Raw genomic sequence first — 21625 nt, 5'->3', positions numbered from 1 at the left:
TTAGGAAATAATGTCACATCGCATGACAGGCGTCATGTCTCGTCTTTCAAGTTTAATATTGCTGTTGCCTTGGGACCCCTTGTAAAGCGCTTTGAGCACGGGGATATTGCGCCAAATAAATGCTGTGTTATTATTTTTAAAAAATGATATTTTTATAAATGTTGCGCCAGGAAGAGGTAGATGGCAAAAGTTTCGTTCTTGATCATCGTAAAATTTATAAAGGATTTCATACAAAATAAAAAATAGTTTTCATAATTTTCAATGTAATGATATAATAATATGCCAGTCCTTTTTTTTTTTTTCCTCCTCACCCGTTGACGCGACATGACGGTCGACCTTGACACAGACATTTGGGATTGGCAGATTCAGATGCCAAAAAGCCTTGACTACGTGATGACAGGGGTGGGCATTGTAACCCTGAATTATAATCTACAAACAACGCCCCCCCCCCCCCCCCCCCAAAAAAAAAGAGCTGTGTGCGTGTGTGTGGTGGCGGTGGTGGTGGTGTGGGGGGGGGGGGGGATGCGAATGCGAGTAGTCCCGAGGAGTACCCGTTTAACCTGCCACGGGAACACTGTCGATTTGTTTTATAAATAATAATAAATAATAATAATAATAATAATAATAATAATAATAATAATAATAATAATAATAATAATAATAATAATAAATAATAATAATAATAATAATAATAATAATAATAATAATAATAATAATAATAATAATAATAATAATAATAATGACGATAAATAACAAATCTTTATTGTCCACAAAATGGAAAAATTTTCCGTGGTCTACGTTGCTTTTAAACTTAAATCGGATTGCAAATGTATGGATGTTATGCGTATTGGAAAAATACTCACGACATCTCCATCGGGGTATAACATATTAACACACAAAACTGCAAACGCGAACGTTCATTGTCTGATTGATATAACTTAGTGATAAGTTAATTATAAAATGCTGTCTAAAACAATAACAACGGGTTGACTAACGTCAAATTCATTCCTTCTATTGATGCTCTGTGTTAAATTAAAATACTCACAAAGTCCGCCAGCCAGAAATATCACTCCAGCCCAAAGATCTACATGGAACCTTGAACGTTATAGTCTGATATATTTTAATGAGAACTAATCATAAAAATGGGTGTCTAAAAACAATAACAATGAGATGATTGACGTCAATTTGGATCCTTCTATAAATATCAAAGAACTTTACTCACTCCATCCGCTCTCTCCTCCTTCAATACATATGAATCTATTCTCTCATCACTTTTTTGTGCGGCTATGCATGTGATCTTGTGAAATGACACTCGCCTTTGGATCGGACGGTACTGGATTCGAGTCCCGCTCTTAGTGGCGCATAATTGAGTCCTTGGAAAAGGCTCTTTACTCGCATTCTCTCACCTTGTTCACTGTTAAAATGAGTACCTCGCTGTTTACAGCGTCGTCTCTGTCGGGAAACAATTGCATATCGCTTAACAGTCATGTCTCGTCAAACATGTTTTTATGTTGTCCAAAGATCCTTATAAAGTGATTTGAGCACCTTTATTGAATATAGCGGTATATATAGGGCAAGTAAATTTTTCTCTCTTTCTCTTTCTGTCTCTCTCTCTCTCTCTCTCTCTCTCTCTCTCTCTCTCTCTCTCTCTCTCTCTCTCTCTCTCTCGACATGTTAGATTATTATAGCTATTGCTACATATGATGCGAATATCTTGGACGGTTATTGATGCTATGAGTTTAGGTAAAATGCTCACAACATCAACCAGTCGGAAATAACGTACCGTCACACAAAACTACGAGTAACCTTGAACGTTAAAAGTCTGATTGATATAATTTAGTGAGAACTAATTACCAAAATGACTGCCTTAATACAATAACAAAGAGTGGAATGATGTCAATTTCGTTCCGTCAACAGTCTAATTGATATAATTTAGTGAGAAGTAATCACTATTGTGCGCAAGACGAAAGATAGAATAACAGACAGTAACTGGGATCGGTTCTGTCGGCCACATAGCCTCACTATTAATTAAAATTTATTTCTAATTTCACCAATTTTTGGAGTAAACACACAGTTCTTTGTATCAAACCTATTGTAAATTTGACGCTGATCACGAATCCGACGTGAAAACAGCGAAAATCCGAAAAAAAAATTGTCCACTTTTTTATACTGCCACGCCCCCGATCGCCGATCGCCTCAAAAAAATATCTCCCCGTGTGTGGGCAAAAATCATCTGCGATAAACGCAGGGATCGGGTCACAGCGACGAGGTCATCCGTACCGCGATCAGCGGGTGTCAGCGTCTATGGGGGGCTTTAAGCTTGCCAAGGACCGCCCCGCACTAGCTTTTACATCCCATTATTGTAATTTCCGAAATTCCGCTTTCTTAATTACGCCCACACAAACGCGAGACTGAAGCATACAAACGTTAGATAGATCGAATTCATTCGTCAGGTCATTTCACTTTTAACATCATCGCTAATGACTTCGCGTACCTCGTCTTTCCGTGGACACATTAATATTTCCTATAATGTATCCGATCCGAGCATGATGGTTTCAAAATGCCATATCATCATGTGGGCGGCCATGACACGCAATTTGATTGGTCCGTAGATTTAAGAAAAAAAACCCAGTTCTTTTGAACTTGTTAATCCCTGGCACTTTTACCCGCGGAAGTCGATTTTAAATTATCTTGGCGTGGACAAGACATAGAGTCCGAAATTTTATGAGAAAATTAATGATATTATAAATATAGCTTTTATTAAACATAATAATAATAATAATAATAATAATAATAATAATAATAATAATAATAATAATAATAATAATAATAATAATAATAATAATAATAATAATAATAATAATAACAATTAATAATAATAATAATAATAATAATAATAATAATAATAATAATAATAATAATAATAAAAATAATAATAATAATAATAATAATAATAATAATAATAATAATAATAATAATAATAATAATAATAATAATAATAATAATAATAATAATAATAATAATAATGCTGAAAACTTATATAGCGCTATAACTCCGAGTCACCAGATTCTAAGCGCTTAAATTACAAATTACTTTGGCTGAAACATACTCATTCATACACACACACACATACAAACACGCACACACACACACACACACACACACACACACACACACACACACACACACACACATCAAGCTCAAAACTCAAAACCCCCCACGACAATGTCATCGCCCTGAAACCAGAAGATCATAATTTACACAAGGTAGGTATTCAGTCCCCGGGAAGAGTGGTGTTAAACCTCCAAAGTAGAGAGCGGTATATAGAACGTAGATGACGTCACTCGAGTCATTGTTATTGTTTTTTGCCATCCACGTTTATGAGTACTTCTCACTAAACTGTATGAACGAGACTATAAAAGATCATGGTTACACAGAGTTTTGTGTGTTGGTCCGTTATACTTCCGGATGGCAATGTTGTGAGCTATTTAGTCAAGCGCGTACTATTTATACTAATGAAAGAGTGATAATGGAGAGGCTTCGGATGGGAACAATACAGACAATTGACGTTTCGGGTACAAGCCCTTCGTCAGCACAACATTAAACAAATAAACGTTGAACGTACATTTGTTTATCGTTGTGCTGATTAAGGGTTTGTACCCGAAATGTCCATTGTCTGTATTGTTGCCTCTCAATTATCACTCTTTCGTGAGTATCCTTACAACTCAATGAGATAGGAACCAGTTTTTTGACGTCACACTTTTGTTCCCGCTTCATGGCGTCAAATGTACCGGTTCGATCTGAACGTTAATAAGTGAAAAATCTTAATTTAGACTCTATTAAGGTCAAATCTTTAATACGACCAATAATAATAATAATAATAATAATAATAATAATAATAATAATAATAATAATAATAATAATAATAATAATAATAATAATAATAATAATAATAATAATAATAAATTAATTTTAAAAAATAATGATGATGATAATAATAATGATAAATAATAATAAAAATAATCTTAATAATTCTTTTGATACCGACCTCTCTCTGATCATTGTTATTGTTTTTATACCGTCAAGTGGGTGACTGGTTATCACACGATTTTCTCGATCATATTATAAACCTTTCAGTTTACACATAGATTTCTGTGTTGGTTTTATTCACCAAGCGGTAGAACCTATTATATAAAATAGTGGTTATAATGATGATAATAATGCTGATAGTAATGATGATATTAATAAAATAATATGATAATAATGATAATAATGATAATAATAATAATAATAATAATAATAATAATAATAATAATAATAATAATAATAATAATAATAATAATAATAATAATAATAATAATAAGTATACCCAAGCTGTGGTGAAGATGATTATCACTTCGATAGGACGTGTAATTATCAGTAACAGCTTTTACTTTTGTACGTCAGGAATACAAACAACCTCGCATTAATAATTATTGCATTAAGTATACCCTAGCTATGATGAAGATGATTATAACTTTGTTAGGACCGACTCTTCAGTGATAGCTTAATATAACAAAAAAAAAAATAGCATCTCTCTTTCGTGAGCTGATTTGTCAATAATCTATTTTTTCATTACAAAATGGTCTAATACCTTATCATCAGTCTGGCTCTAAAATGATTGTTATTAACTCAGTGAGTCTAACCCCATTCTTAGTTTTCTAATGTCCATAGTTTGTGTATGTATGCATGTCTGTGTGTGTGTGTGTGTGTGTGTGTGTGTGTGTGGGTGGGTGGGTGGGTGGGTGGGTTTGTGTGTCTGTGTGTCTGTGTGTGTGAATATCTTCGTTTCACTGAGTTATTTTTATGTTATATCATTATAATTTCTTAGACATTATTGACGATGGCCGTTAATGTTTGTCTGATTCTCGAAGTGATTTGTGAGACTGAAAATGGGATAATGAAAAACCATTAGAGTTGAAACAAAAACAACATTTTAACAAAATGAACAAATGACATGTATTGATATAATAATATAATAAAGAAAATATCATATTTCGAAAATGATCGGTATTCATTAAACGCGTATTTTATGACATCAACAAACTGGAAACTGACAAGTAAAATCGTGCCAATTGTCTCCTTTACACACTCTGGCAAAATATTTTCCTTTACCGTCATCTAAAATAAAACCAGATTTGTGTTTTTTAAATTAAACTCGTGGCTTTGAAAAGATCTCTAGACTGATATCAATATAAATTTTTTAAAAACAGTTTTACCTTAATACGACGTGTGATTGGAGAAGCTTCGATAATGCTCCAGGTCTGATTATTTTCCCGTTGGAATTTGCTACCACAGGAGATACGTTCTTCGTCTTCACTAGAGGATTTCAAGAGTCAATTGCAGACATTTTTATTCAGACAGGCTTTCTTTTGATTATGTGTATAATTAACGTTGTCCGTGATCTGTCTTGGGGGCTTTATCTTTGTTATGAGCCCAGAGATCTCCAGATGAAGGGATGTTTGGCGCGCTAAATCATTTATATCATTAATATATTATTATCTACTACCTTTAACAATTATTTACTCGTACTTAAATGATATTTCAAAACATCTTTAAGAATATGATAACTTAATTTTGTGTTAAACAATTCACATCCACCCATTTATAAATATTCCTTTCGATTTGTAAGAGTTGTTGCCCTTCATTTGATTTTTCAATTGATAAAATATTCTCCTTTTAAAATAAGTTGTAAACCACACTTTATTTTATACACCTCAAACGATAAACTGAACTGTTAGGATGTCAGTAACAAGCGGATAATGTTACAAGCAAATCAAACAATGTTTAATTGAGTTATCACTCACTACAGTAGAGTCACTACATAGTGCTAAACCTCGAGTTGTTTCACAATTCGTAAGATTGATATCCTTGAAAAAAATTGGCCAATTGTAATTTCAATTCGACCACTTGACGGTCAACTAGAAGCCACTCAAGTTCAAGGTCAGCTATATTAAACATTAATTAATGACTTTTAGAACATAGAAACGTTATTTATGTTTAAATATTACATGCACAGTTTTAGTAATCTTCATTTCGATTTGTACGAGTTATTGCCCCTGCATTGATTATTAGATGAACAAAATATTCCTCTTTTTAGTACAACTTTGAGAACCACACTTTATTTTAAACTAAACAAATAAAACTGTTTACTGTTAATTTTTCTTCACAGTTGGTACGATTGATATACTTGAAAAAAAATTGGCTGATTGGAATTTCAATTCGATCACTTGAAGGTCATCCAGAGGTCATCTTAGGTCACTCAATTTCAAAGTTAGCTAGATTTTACATTTAATTGTTTTTACATATTTGATAATATTAAACGTTTAAAAAATGTTTATTTTTGTTAAACAATTCAGAGACCCATTTTTGGGGAAATTTCTTTCAATTTGTGAGAGTTATTGCCCTTGATTTTATTTTGATGTTAGTATCGATATTCATTTTTTAAAGAATATCTTGCGTATCACGCTTTATTTAATTCTACTCAAAGAATAACATGCGCTTATTTTGTTGGCAATGACAAGCGCGTAAAGTAACAAGTAAAACTAAGAATATTTGACAGACGTATCATCATTTATTTAAAGATTATTGTAAAATATCGAGTAATGGTCAATTGACAACTGCCCTATCACGGAGAAGAAAATTGTTGGGTTTTTTTAAAAGCCCAATGTAACTGAAAAGTAGACAATCAGCACTTTGAAAGGAGTGTCTTTCAAGCAAGTATTTAGTCCACAGTCAATGAGTCATTAATGTCTTACCAAGATCCAAATAATGAGGATGGAAGAAAGATAATAATAGACTGATTCCCTGTTTGGACCACGCTACTTGAACCCAAAGATTTCTTCCATTATAAGACAAAATGTTCGTGTAAACAGTGAGAGTAAATCACAACGTTCCGCTTTCCGATGCAAATGCACGAAGGTAACATCGAACAGCAGTCTGTTTTGTAAATGTGTATGTGCAAATTATACATTGCAATTTCTTTCCCTACCTTTTCATTATTTCTTTTTAGATGGTTTTTAACAACTGATAATATCATGATGTCTGTAAACGACAGAAATCTGGTTCTTAAGCAACATAAATTGTTTTCAATATTACAACACTAGTGTGAATAACCCCATTAAATTATATTTCATTAAATATTTATAATTTGTTAATGATATTATTCTGTTAAGAAACGTTTGCTTTAGGGGATATCATGCACATACAACTTCCCTGAAGAGATGGAGTATGTCATTAAAAAGCTCAGGCCAAAGCTCTAGTACTAGATTACATACATTTCACAACGAATAAATGTGATGGTCTTTAAGAACAAAAAAGAAACAATTAGAGAGTGGGTAGACATGGTTAAGAAATTTGACCAAATATGGATCAAGAGACTTCTCAAAATCAAAAAGGCAAACATCTCTGGCAGAATGTTATTCTGAACTACCTGTCAAATTAAAAGGCTCAAGTAGCGAGACTGATTAGCCGTAATTTACAAATCATGTAATCTCTTTTGTAGCTTCCATTTGTTGTCCACTAATATTTTGTTTTGTTTACAGTTTTCGAGACATTTCGCAAGAAGAGACTTACTGCAGTAAAAATCTGAAAACGAACAATAATTGTTTTGATTTGAGACAAGATACCGAACATCTGTGTATACTGGTTCATAACATATCAACATTATATTTTTGTTATTTGATTTGTATTGGTTTCCCAATAGCCTACTAGTATCCTTTTCAGTAACAAGCTTTAATGGGCGATACCTTGTTAAATATAATCTGATTTAGTTGTGATTGAAAAACAGTAATGAGAACCTATTCAGTAGCTCATAAGTTTCTCACGAAAAGTATTGGTTTATGAACAATTTTCTAGGTGTTTCACAATACACACGTTTTTATCAATGTGAACAAAGGGCAATAACTCATTTGAATTTTAAAATAGAGCTATTTTTTTGTATACAGTCTAAAATATGCAACCAACATTGTGTTTTTTAATTTCTTTGTTCTTTGAGTGCTATGGATTTCCTGTCAGCTTTTGAGTTCTATTTTAGAAACAACATTCAATAAACCATAACTCCATTAACCATGAACTGATTTATTTGCGATTTGAATATAATGTTATTCTCTGTATGAGCTTTAATTTTTTCTTTTTACGTTTTCTGATCAGTTTCAGTAAAATTCTGAAAAACCGTGCTATTTTTAGAAAGGACGACGAAAATGAAGTCCAATAACTCTTTGAAATGATGTATGATTTTATTGGTTTTTCTTATGTGATATATTTAAATCATATTATTATTTTTTATTTGCAAGTTACTAAATGCTTGATATTATGGGAGTTCTGTATTAAAAACAATGAATTTACAATAATTTCACATTGTTTGATCTTTGTGTGACCCTTGAAAGGTCATATTCAAGTTCCAATCCGACAAACCTGTTATTTTGTGTCTGCTTATTATTGGTTTGTAAAGAAAGTTAAACTTTTACATGAATCCAAAATAACAATGGTCTCGGGGACCCTACTATAATATTAGAATGGCCCGTTTTATCCCTCGAGGCTTTAAGAATTTGGTGTGAGATCAAAGAGGTGTCTATTCTATTTATATTCGGTCTGTAACTCGGTCCCATTGATGCTTATCAGACTGTAACATGACCTTGCTTCCAATCAGCTCCTTAATAGGAGCTGAATGTATTATTTTTTGGCGTCTATAAAGATTTTGGCAGGTACATGAACTCTTAATCCCAATCAATAAAACAGCACTTCGGAGCCTTAGTTTATGTTTCTGTAGTGTTAAATGGCCAATCTAGCAATTGTTTACTACCGGTTGGATAGGATGCAAACTTATCGCGAAGTACTTTCCGCAAGATCTAAAAGCTTCAGCTACCACTCAATGTGGGATGAGGAGGTAGGAGGTCGAAATATATCTTGACCGACTGGACCTGGTAACTCTGAATCGCTTCCGATTCCTTTGCTTCTTGCAACTGAACGATCGGAACACCAAAAATGCAGTCCTTTTGAAATTAAAGTCCAAAAAAAAAATGACTATTTACTATAATACGTCCATACAATTGTTAAGTCATTGGTCACAAGGCATCTGTAATTAATTCTCTTAATTGTTAATAGTAAAACAGTTTCGTTTAATGTGGTTGGAGGTCAGAGGAACATTAGATCCGAAACTAGACCACCTATTAGCCGGAGCTCTTTCTTTTAAAAAATATATCATCTACCTGAATGGCTAGGTACAGTGCAGTCAACGGTGAAATTTTACCATCGGATACTTTTAGTTTAGTTGGATGCTCATTCACATTTCCAACACTACTATTCAAGCCGATACTATCTTCAAATTAATATAATGAATTTACCAAATTATGCGTGGTGTTCTGGCAAAACCCGTCGGATGTCAGAAAAATTCGAATCACGTGTAATTATTACATATTCATATAGAAACCCTATTTCTGGACAAAATGCAGCTTGAATTTTGTATTTATATTAATCAGGGGCGATGATATTCACATTTGAAGGAAGGGGGTCAAAAATTAAAACACGGATAAATTCGCTTTTAAAGACAAGACATACAGACATACTACAAATTGTTTAAAATGCAGTCACACTATCATTTCAACAGCACCTGCACACCACATTCATACCCAAACACAAATAATAAAACCCATCTGTAACAGAAATTAAAGATCTTGATTTTACCTACCCCCCCCCCCCCCCTTTGTTTTTCCATTCTTGACCATGTGATGTGATACTTTAGGAGAAGCTTCATGTGTGGCTTCTTCATCACTAGCCGATTGCTCTCTCAGTACTCATAGTTGCCATTTCGTTCGTGATGTTATTTTAGGTTAAGATATTGATATTGGCATTACAATATCTTTTATTGTAAATTATGATATAAGAATTGAAAGAAAAATGTCGCGTCATTATTATTGATGACACAATATTTCACCTAGAACAGTCAATGGAATGTTGGACATTTGCTTACCGCGTTACTCGTTTGTTTATAGCTATGCGGAGTCCTTAAACTGGCAGCTTATATTTATGCATATTACTTGCATTTCAAAGAGCGAACAATGACAAATAAAAAAAGAATGGCATATACAATGGTAAACTGAGAAGTCTTCACGCGGTTCTTGTATTTGAAAAACTATTAATAGATACGAAATTGACACACCTCGCCGAAGAAGAATTCAGTTGGTAAACTTCGACACTATCGCGCCACTTCCGCCTGCACCTCGCCATCATAGCCAATATCCAATATCCCCCCCCCCCCCCCCCCCCCACGACTTTTTTTTTTTTTTTGAGGTGCCGCTTACGGCTTCAGAAAAGGAAAATGTCACTTGGAGTTAAATCGGAACTGTGTGATGGAAGGGTGGGGGTTTCTTTCAATGTGATTGCGCGTGTATGTGAGCATTCTCGGTATCTAAAGGACGCATATCGTTCTGTAACCCAGGATTTCTCGAACGATATATCGAACCCTTTCCTATACAATTCCAGGCTTTTGTGAAATGTATGATTATCTGGCGATTTGCTCGATTAAGTGGGTAAATATTTTTGATGATTAGAGCCGTTTGATGCACTTTGTGGACGACCACTGCGAGCATGCTCATAAATGTTGATGGAGACAGCATCAGTTCCAGTAAACCACTATATCCACCGTTTAATTGTTCGAATACCAACTAGTGAGTTCCCGCTATGTAGTCAGTGGTATGACACTCGCTTCGGATCGGAAGGTCCTGAGTTCGAGCCTCACTCGGCGCATAGTTGAGTCCTTGGAAAAGGCTCTTTACTCATATTCTCTCACCGTACTCAAGTGTAAAATGAGAACCTGATCGTCAACAGCATTGTCTTTATCGAAAAAATTGTAATATCGCCTCACAGGCGTCATGTCTAGTTCTACATGTTCCCTGTTTGCTGTTGGTCAGGGATCCTTTGTAAAGCGCTTTGAGCACGTTTGGTGGATATTGCGCTATAATAAAAGCTCGAGTTCAAGTTTTTCATTTCAAGTCTAGTAGGGTAGAAAGTTACCTTACAACCCATGTCTGAGAATCCGTCAAATATGCCAGGTTTGAGGAAATGTTTCCTGAGAATCTCGTCCACGACGTTGATTTCCTGGTACGCCAACACAAGGCTGTGAATAAATTCGATCAATAAAATCGTTTGTTAATGAGGATGATATTATGTAATCATAACAACAGTTATCATAACAAAAACAAAACTAAGTAGGCTACAGCTGAAGTCTGTAATTGGACGCCGCTTTATCGAAACAGCAGGTTTATTGGAACGATTTCAGATATTCAAAGCATTATGAGAAGTTGTTTTTTTTCTTTCCACGAAATCGAATATATAAATATCCCTGTTGAGATTAACAATAAAGAAATTATCGCGTGTCTTCGAATGAATATATGGCCTGCTCATAGTGATGACGACGACGACGACGACGACGATGATAATGATCACGACGGTGATGATGATAATTAATATTATCATTATTATTATTATTATTATTATAATTATCATCATCATCATCATCATCATCATCATCATCATCATCATCATCATCATCATCATCATTATTATTATTATTATTATTATTATTATTATTATTATTATTATTATTATTATTGTTATTATTATTATTATTATGACATAGATAAATACTTTGCATTAAAATCATAAATAACGATAACATTAATATCGACATCAATGATTCAAATCTTAGCAGCTACAGGAGAACAATTTCAAAATTAACAATCACGATTTCCATACTATGAGAGGCACTGTAGGATAAAATGCCACATCTAGCTGGAAGTAATTGTGGGATTATACGGGCTATATTTCATGTGTAAATCAAAACCTGTAATAATGCGAGTTTTATCACAGGCATTTTAAAGCTAGAGATTCTAGACAAAAACAAAAATAAATACAGGTATTAGCTTGTCGAAGGATCTGGGTGGGTAGTGCTCTGTATAAAAGCCCAAGCCTAAGTAAAATGTATCAAGGAATCCCCCATCCCACCCCGTTGAATAATGTGAAAAGTAATATGGATGTGACAGAAATTACAGCTATTTTTGTAAGGTTGATAACATCAAGCCATCAGTCTCAGAATGTATCATGTTCATTATTATTTATTTCAAATATGTCAGCAGTTTTGTTTAATATAGATTTATTTCAAAACGAAAATATAATACCATATCTGACATATTGATAATATTTACCCTTTAAGCACTCGAATGACAAAAGTTGACATTCAACAGCTTTTTCTCAAAGGTCTTTTTTCCCATATTTCAGTCCTTGATATTTTGAATTGGGATCTAAGACTCAATTTCGACAAGCGGCATTATCCATGGCAAGATATAAGTTTTGATTCTACGTAAACGTCGGTTTAGTTACATTTTGTGATATTAATGAATGGAGACTAAAAATTCTCCAGACAAATTTGATATGACCACATTCATTGTCTGCAAATGTTTTAAATTTTGGATGCATTAATATCCAATGGCTGATCAGTACCTTTAACTTCAATTGAATGAGAATATCACACCCAATAGATAGTATGCGATTGGCTAAGAAGCTCATAACATTGCCATCCGGAAGTCTAACGGACCAACACACAAAACTTTGTGTAATCTTAAACGTTTATAGTCTGGTTGATACAGTTTAGTGAGAAATACTCATAAACACGGATGGCAAAAAGCAATAACAAAGACTCGAGTGACGTCAACTTCATTCTCTCTATAGAGCTGCGGAGGCCCGTGATTTACTCACCGGGTACCCGGGTGCTAGCACAAACATCGGCAACTTGACTCCAGGATCATCGTATTCAATCTTGTATTCCGTTGTTGGTATTTGGTATTTGGTTGCCAGAATTATTTTAATAAATAAAAACGAGATCTTATACTTTCAAATTGGAAAGGAACAATAATATAAAATATTCGAATATCTTCTTATTGATTAATTAAAATTACATTAAAGAATCTTGGATAGTTTCATGGAAAATAAATGAAACTAATAAACATTATGTACATAAAACATTATGGTCTACTCGATGGCGATATCGTACGCCAATTTGACATACGGGGAGGTGGAAAGATTGACCTTTCATATTTCGTGACCTCCCGCAGAAACGGGGAATTAGACCCGGTGAAAAGGTACTTCTCTGTGTTTGAAGACCCGGTGTTGTGCTTGAATATTTCAGGCCTTGTGTTCGTTATCTACGAATGTCAAATTTTAAAAGTTACGTTTGGTTGCAAAACTATTCTGTCTGTCAGTCTTTTACATGAAAATATATAGTCCACTGATATATATATATATATATATATATATATATATATATATATATATATATATATATATATATATATATATATATATATATATATATACATATATATATATATATATATATATATATATATATATATATATATATATATATTTATATATATATATATGTGTGTGTGTGTACAACATTATAAAATCAAAAACAATGATATAATACTGCTAAACTCTATGGTAAAAGGAGCAATTTATAAAATATTTCAAGTATAATTATGATCCGACTTCTACAATATTGTTTGGAGCATTCGCTCTCATCAGGAAATAAAAGTGAAAGTTGATTGTTGTGGTTATTTCGGTTGGCATCTTACGTTGTCGTATTCGCAGTTATGGTGGGTCATAATTAGATAAACTGTGTTTGTTTCCATGTCTGCATGAAGATATACAAGTTCGTTTCTTCTATTGAGTGTTGCCAAGTTGGGTTTTGTGATTCTGTAGATTTTTTCTTCCAAGCAGAGGTTGCAAATCCTAGATGAGGGGGAATACGACTGTGGTCTGAAGGTGGTTTTCTATGTAATAATGTTGAGTTGTGTGTATTTTTTCTTTGAGGTTCCTATGTGTGTTCGCTTAGTGTAGTAGACTGTCGTTTGTGTATACTTTTGAAGGAAGATTTGTGCATGTTGTATCTGGTTTTGAATGAATACTCGGTGAGTCATATGGATGTTTCTTGTTTTGAAAAGTCTGAGCGTGTAATCGTGGCTTCATAAATAACGTTTTGTGTCAGCAATTGCCGTTTAGTGGGAATGTTGCCTGGATCCTGCAGTTGAATTTTTTTCTCTAGGTTGTTGTTGGACTAAGCTGGCTGTGATAGTTTTCTTTTGCTGCTGGAGGAAATAATATTTTGCCTATTCTATTTTGATTGTGTTTTTGTTCATGATGGGTTGTAGAACGTGGCCTGGTGGAAAGCATTTTGTAGTAGATTGAAGAATGTGTTACCGATAGAGGTTGTCACGTTCCTGCTCTAGGGTAGGTTGAACCATGTATGTTATATTTCGTTTTCTTTGACGTTTTTTCGTTGGGGTTGTAATGGCTCTTCTTCATATTTTAGTTTTTAGTCATAGCCACTTTTTAGTAGTGCGTCTGTGTATGGTGAGTTTGCTTCGTTAAATATGTGGTTGTTTTATAGAGTTGTTAGTCGTATGCTAATGCTCTCCGGGATGTTTTTTAAAAATTATAGATGGCGTTGGCTGCTATGTTTATAGACGTACAATGGGATGTTGTTAGGTTTTGAAAATGGTTCGTGGGTGCCTTTGTTCAGGTTGATAGTTATGTCTAGAAAATCGATTATCTTTTTGTTGGCTTAGAGAGTAATTTTAAGGTGGTTGTCCTGCAGTGGCGTGGCATGCTTATAGTAGTTGACGGTGGTGCCAAAATCAGATGCAAATGACTTAAAACATGCTATATTTGTAAATACAAAAGAAAGAAAAAAAAATTAAGAAAAAACTTACTCAAATAAGTAAGAGGCGGTATATATTATCATGTCAGGTTTTTTAAAAATTTTCTAATGCTGTAATCCATTTTTAAAAGATGGATGCGGTGGTGCCAGGCACCAAATCAACCAATATAGACTCGCCCCTGTTGTCCTGGAAGATTTGACATATATTTTTTTCTTTATAATTGTATCTTGTCTCGATCTTTTGTCACAGTGTGAGCCCGTCGTCTCTGTATGGTCCATAGTTTATATCAAGTCGGCCACGAGAGTCGCGTGTTGGTTCAACTCATTGTCATAGCTTTTTAAAGTTATTTTTATTTAGTTTTTAGATATTCACTTGCCATTTTTGTTAATAATAAACTTTTTTTAAATATTATTTATTAAATTATCTTAAATCGCATTGAATGTCAAAATTGATGACAACATAAAATTGCCTGTCTTCATTTTTCACCTACACGTTTAGCTTTAAAGACAGTGGAACAATGTTCGACCGCTTGTAAATCAATTCTTTACCGACGCAACAGCCCGTCTTTAAAAATCTTATACAACAGGGCAGGAGGTTGTGACGTTACACCTGTTACTCCTCCGTTTGGTTGGAAGTGTGTATGTAATCAGTCCTTCGAAAGAGGCCCAATAATGATTAGGTTACATATTGAATTATAAGGTGGCATAACTAATTTAGTAGCAGAATGCATGGGTGGATTATTAAGAATACGGGACGTAAAAGAGCATGGATGGATGCTCCTTATTGACAACCCGCATATATTATTTAGACTAGAAAATAAGATGCCATCACTCTGAAACCAGAAGATCAATTACACAAGGTACGAATCCAGTCCTACGAAAGAATGATTTTACACATCTAATGAAATTGGAACCAGTTGTTTGGGTTTTTACATCACACTTTTGTTCCCTGCTAAATCTATAATATAATCTATTCTCATTAGTGAAGCGTGTCTTAACATCGCTCGTTTCACGAGTTAACTGTTGGACTCTGGAAAAATTTGGCCAGAAAACTTGTAAAAGAGTAAGCTTATGCAAGAAATTTACGCAAAAGTTTTGGTAAAAACATGACAATAAAACACGGTAAATATTAGAAAGAACCATGGGGGTAGCTGCAGGAAATTGCATTTATTCTCGGTTGTGTCCACAAAACATTGTCGTTGCATCTCAGGGGATACGTAAAAAAATATCAGCAACAGATTGATGCTATTTTGGGTTGTTATACAAAAATGCGGTCATTTATCAAAGTACTTTTATGTCATAAGAGTTTGATAGTAATATTCGAGAAAATTCTTGTTGTTTTCTATATACAAGTTGTGTATGATTCGCTCTTACTTGAAAGAGGCAGGTTTTGAATATTAATGTGGGATGTTAAAATCAAGTAGGAGGAGTGGTCAGAAAGAATTGTGGGATAATTTCCGATAGGGTTCAAATCAGAGTGTTTTTGATTCTACTCTACATTCGATTCTATTCTACTTCACCATGAGCTGTACACTTTAAACCTTTTGTCCTCACCATAATTTATTTGAATTTACGTACTTAGAACTATTCCACGTAAATTGAAAATGGTTACTTAGGCAAAATGACTGTACATTTGGATTGATTTTACGGATTTGGAATTTATGAAACTGATTGAATTATGACCATGCTATTTGATTCGGATTTCGAATTTATGACAACAAATAAAGCAGTAAGAAATGGAACTTGGAATCTGGACTTTTATTTGAATGTCTTGATGTTTTATATTCAATGATCATCATTGGACCTTGAACTCTTTCGTCATAATTGACATCTACAACACATTGCAAAGGCATATCATTACCATCTATCAAAAAACCACTATACGATCATAAGTCTTTACATATGTGTGCAACTACGCCACAAACACACCCTTCAATTATCGATCCTTGCAAAAAATCTCAAACCTGGGATTTCTCGAAGTCGGTTAACAGTGCACTCGCCACATAAAACAAGACACGGAAACGGAGATCGGTTTAGTTAAGATTTTCTTTGTTTATTTGTTTTGTTTGTATTTTTCTTTCTCCGTCAATAGTTCCTATATTATATATTATAGTATAAAACGAAGGACAAACCGAAGCTACGCCATAATTAATTGGTATCAGCATAACTTAATAGATCACCTGCAGTTGTAACATATAATTTTCTTAAATTAGTAATGTTTAATTTTCTTAAAATTTTCATGTAATTTTTATCTTGTAAAGCGCCACTGAACGCGTTTGGTCGAGATTGGTCGAGATTGGCGCCCCATAAAATTTATTTATTTATTTATTTATTTATTTCTGTATTTATTTATTTATTTATTTATTTATTTATTTATTTATTTATTTATTTATTTATTTATTTATTTATGTATGTATTACTGAACTACATCTTTATCATCAATACATTATATTTGTTTGTTTGTAAGCTAAAACTTAGAGAAAAGCATAAAATTATACACACCTATCAAATAGGGCAAGTGCACTGAGGTAGTGAGAGTAGGATTTGAACCTCAATCTTGGACTCTTCATGAGTATGAACGTCAAACAGTTGGCAACCACTCCAACAGCCACGATCAAATGTGTCACGAATATATGGATGTACCAGCCCCATTTCTCTGGAGTTTCAGAACCTGAAAGTAGAAAATGTAATTAAGGCTCATTATCATGATCATCCTTACTTTTCTTCTTCTTCTTCTTCTTCTTCTTCTTCTTCTTCTTCTTCTTCTTCTTCTTCTTCTTCTTCTTCTTCTTCTTCTTCAGCATCATCATCATCCTCTTCTTCTTGTTCTTCTTGTTCTTCTTGTTTTTCTTGTTCTTCTTCTTCTTGTTCTTCTTCTTCTTCTTCTTCTTCTTCTTCTTCTTCTTCTTCTTCTTCTTCTTCTTCTTCTTCTTCTTCTTGTTATATTTTTGCCGTGCAATAACACATACTCACGAGATCGTTGTGTTATTGGGCACGATAAAAATAACTCGTTTAATGAATACAAAGAGATGAAAGAATCGTATATTCCACACTCAGAAAGGAAATTCTCTCAAACAGGAAAAAAGTAAATGCGTTAGAAACCTACTCCTTAAGGTTATTCGGTGTACCCGAAGAGGACAATGAAACCGCAGAAGATTGTTTGTCATAAAATCTTAGACATACTTAGTACTCGTTTTCGCCTGAACTTCAATGCAATGCAAATCGATACTTTCCACCGGACACGACGAAGATCACATAATGGACAGAGACCGATCATCGTTAAATTCGTGAAAAGACTAGACCGTGACAGTGTGATGTTAGCCCAGAAACATTTGAAGGGAACTGGAATTTCCATTTTTGAAAATTTCCTTCCTTCATTCCATAGGGGAAACTTGTCTCTAGGGTCTATTCGATGGGAAGACTGGATTACCCGCGCTCTCTCTCCTTCCCTTGCACACACACAAACACACACACACACACACACACACTAACACTTATACAGACACATTTTACCTATAATGTTTTAACTATAATGACAATGTAATATAACATATTATTTCCTTTTCTTCTTTACCCGAAGAACGTCAAAGGCCGAAGCGTCGTTTACTTTAGTTTGTATCTTTTATAAGAGAAATTGTTTCTCCCTTTAATTTACTCTACATTTTATTGACTCATTTAGGCACTTCTAGATTTTAATTCCCAGGCTACTGAGTGGGAACAAGTATCCGCAAAATGGTCGGATTAATTCAATTTAGTGGGAACTTTTCATTAAAACGGCTAGCTAAAAACAAAAACAAAGAGCTGAGTGATGTCAATTTCGTTCCTTCTATTTTAAAAAACATGCTCACCAGATAGACTTTGTCCCCCGACGGATTTTGAATCTGTACCATGTACCTCTCCAAAATGTGAAGAGAAAAATACTTTATAGTGCAAAACGAGGTGGTCCTAAGGGTGCGCATACTAAGTTGTTGGAATGAGTTGGAGAGGAAGTGTTTGTGCACTGGTCAATCTTCGAGAAGGAAAACGATTAATTATTGTTATGAGCGATAGATAGATAGATAGATAGATAGATAGATAGATAGATAGATAGATAGATATATCAGTGTCGAGGGAGAGAGAGAGAGAGGAATAAAAGAGAGAAAGAGAGAGATAGATAGAGAGAGAGAGAGAAAGAGAGAGAGAAGGAGTTGGGACATCGACTGGACAAACGAAATTATAACAGGTCACCAATACCCGATTGCAGTAAATACAACAGTTATTGAAAAGACGACGGACCTCGGACTCACACAAATAAATAAAATACCAACCCGCTTAAGAAACATCATTGGTTTATTTTTTACAAACAGACCGAACCATGTGACCGATTGCAAAACGGTACCGGGGACCAGTGACCATGACATAACCATAACGGAGAGTAAGACAAATACAGAGAAAATCCTAGCAGAACCCCATACAGTCCTTATTTGGAACTATGCAAACATTACAGAAATTAGAAAAGAGACAAGACAATCCAGCAACGCCTTCACAACAAGTAAATTGACGGACACAGAGGTAGCATGGGGATCTATCCCGGATTGTTGACAAACACATCCCAACTAAACTTTCCTCTCTAAAATTTCATCAACCTTGGATATCAGACGATCTCAAAAGATTCTCTCTGAGAAAAAAAAGAGCATCGCCTAAAGCGATAAGAACAAAGAGGACTGAGGACTGGCTGAAATATAATGACATAAAAAAAAGGAAATAAGGTAATAGAGCACGAAGGACTACAGAGATTGTGTGGAAAAAATTCTTAAAGAGAATTGTAACAAAAACCTATGTACTTTTATTAAAAGGAAAAAGTGCGACGCCATAGGAGTTGCACCTCTTAGAGACCAGAATGTCATATTTACCAATAACAGAGAAAAGGCTAACATTATTAACAAACAATTCTGCTCTGCTTTTACAACCGAACAAAACGATAGAACATTAAGACAAGAAACATCAAAACACCCAGTTATGCCAAAGATTGATGTATCAGTCGAGGGCGTTGAAAATCTGCTAAATGATATGAAAACAAGTAAGGCAGCGGGACCCGACAATATTTCACCATGGCTTCTAAAAATGGTAGCAAATGAGATTGCCCCTGCGCTGATTAAACTATTTGAAAAGTCTCTTAAATCGGGTGCCATGCCCCAAATGTGGAAACATGCTTATGCACAACCAATCCATAAAAAAAGGTGAAAAGTAAATTGCTGTAAATTATCGCCCGATCTCCTTGACCTGCATATGCTGTAAACCACTGGAGCACATTGTAAGATCGTCTACGACAGATCATCTTGAGTCAAATAAATTACTGACTGACTGACGTTTCAGAAAAGTCAGATCATGTTAAACACAACTAGTCTCTAAGGTTGATGATTTCGAGAAAACTTTTGATAAAGTACCACATACGCGCCTTCTCTACAAGATCCAGAAAGTTGGAATAATTGGTCACACACTGAAATGGATCGCTTAGGGGAAGGCATGGCTTATGAGCTTAAATGTAAACAAATTCAACGCTCTGACGATATCAAACCAAAAGAAAACATCTGTCAATAACGACTTACCATCTTCATGGCCAAAATTAAGATAAAGTCAAATCTTCTATATATCTTGGACTAAATATAACCATAACCTCAAATGGAAATCACACATTGCAAATATAACACCAAAGGCAAACAAAACAAGAGCTTTTTAACACGACACATGAGTGGCTATCCCGTCAAAACTCAGACACTCGCCTACAAAACTATAGTAAGGCCCATCCTCCAATATGCAAACATAGTCCCTACACCAAAACTGATATCAACAAAATCGAAATAGTTCAAAATAGAGCTGCAATGAGAAAAACTAATAAATACTCATATAACAATAGCGTAACAAAACTCACAGATCTCTTAGGTCTGGAAAAGAATGCAACATCGTCGTGAAAGAAACAAGATATGTATCATCCAAAACATTAATACAGGCAACACCAGCATTAACCTCCCCAACTACATTAGACCAAAAAATAGACTAACCAGAGGACACAACAAACTATCAATTCAAACATCAAGATCAGACACCGGCCTACACTCTTTCTTTCCCGTTTGCTTATGGAATGAACTCCTAGTTGATAGCAACTAGAAACAAAACACAATTTGAAAGGGTCTTTGAAGCGTGGAAAAAAAATATCAAAAATGAAATGATCTCAGCGTGTTTTTTGGATAATATGTGAGCGAGTTTGTGTGTGTGTGTGTGTGTGTGTGTGTGTGTGTGTGTGTGTGTGTGTCTGTGCGTGTGTGTGGTGAAAGTCATAAATGGGAACTGTAGTCTGGATCCTCAAGTTAAGGGGCTACTACAACGACCACGAAGATGAAGAAGAAGAAGAAGGGAGAGAGATGGAATAGCTAGATTGATATATTAGTGGATAAATGAGTGGATAGCTTGAAATTGAAACATATTCTAGACAGGTACATGAATAGGTAGATAGACATTTGGATAGACGAGAGCGAGAAGTGTTTGTGAAGTGGTTAGATATTTGAGAGAAAAAACCGTTCAGGTATTGATATGCGAGGAAAGTTGAATAAATTAAATAAGAGATTAAAGATAAATAGATGAACGAAAAAAAGAAATTTGGTTTTTTTTTAAAATAGTGTGTGTGTGTGTGTGTGTGTTTGTGTGTGTGAGAGAGAGAGAGAGAGAAAGAGAGAGAGAGAGAGAGAGAGAGAGAGAGAGAGAGAGAGAGAGGGACTAGTGGGAAAACCTATCACTAGATTATTATTATTATTATTATTATTATTATTATTATTATTATTATTATTATTATTATTATTATTATTATTATTATTATTATTATTATTATTA

The 21625-nt window shown here is 34.2% G+C and overlaps 1 protein-coding gene across 1 annotated transcript in view; it reads right to left on the bottom strand.

The window, feature by feature from the left end:
• The window catches only part of LOC144965155 (uncharacterized), a 124973-nt gene that overhangs the window by 30757 nt on the left and 72591 nt on the right, over positions 1 to 21625 (bottom strand). Inside the window, exons 3-4 of the mRNA XM_078900188.1 lie at positions 17261 to 17429; positions 11053 to 11155 (exon numbers count right to left, since the gene is read on the bottom strand). Of these exons, the coding sequence (XP_078756314.1) occupies positions 11053 to 11155; positions 17261 to 17429 (272 nt within the window). The remainder of the gene's footprint in view (positions 1 to 11052; positions 11156 to 17260; positions 17430 to 21625) is intronic.

The sequence above is a fragment of the Berghia stephanieae genome, chromosome 2 (assembly GCF_034508935.2).
Source record: "Berghia stephanieae isolate SIO BIC M18660-M18661 chromosome 2, UCSD_Bste_1.3, whole genome shotgun sequence".
In the NCBI taxonomy this organism is placed as follows: Eukaryota; Metazoa; Mollusca; class Gastropoda; order Nudibranchia; family Aeolidiidae; genus Berghia; species Berghia stephanieae.
The sequence above is the reverse complement of the archived record's forward strand: the minus strand, read 5'-3'. Positions and strand labels throughout refer to the sequence as shown.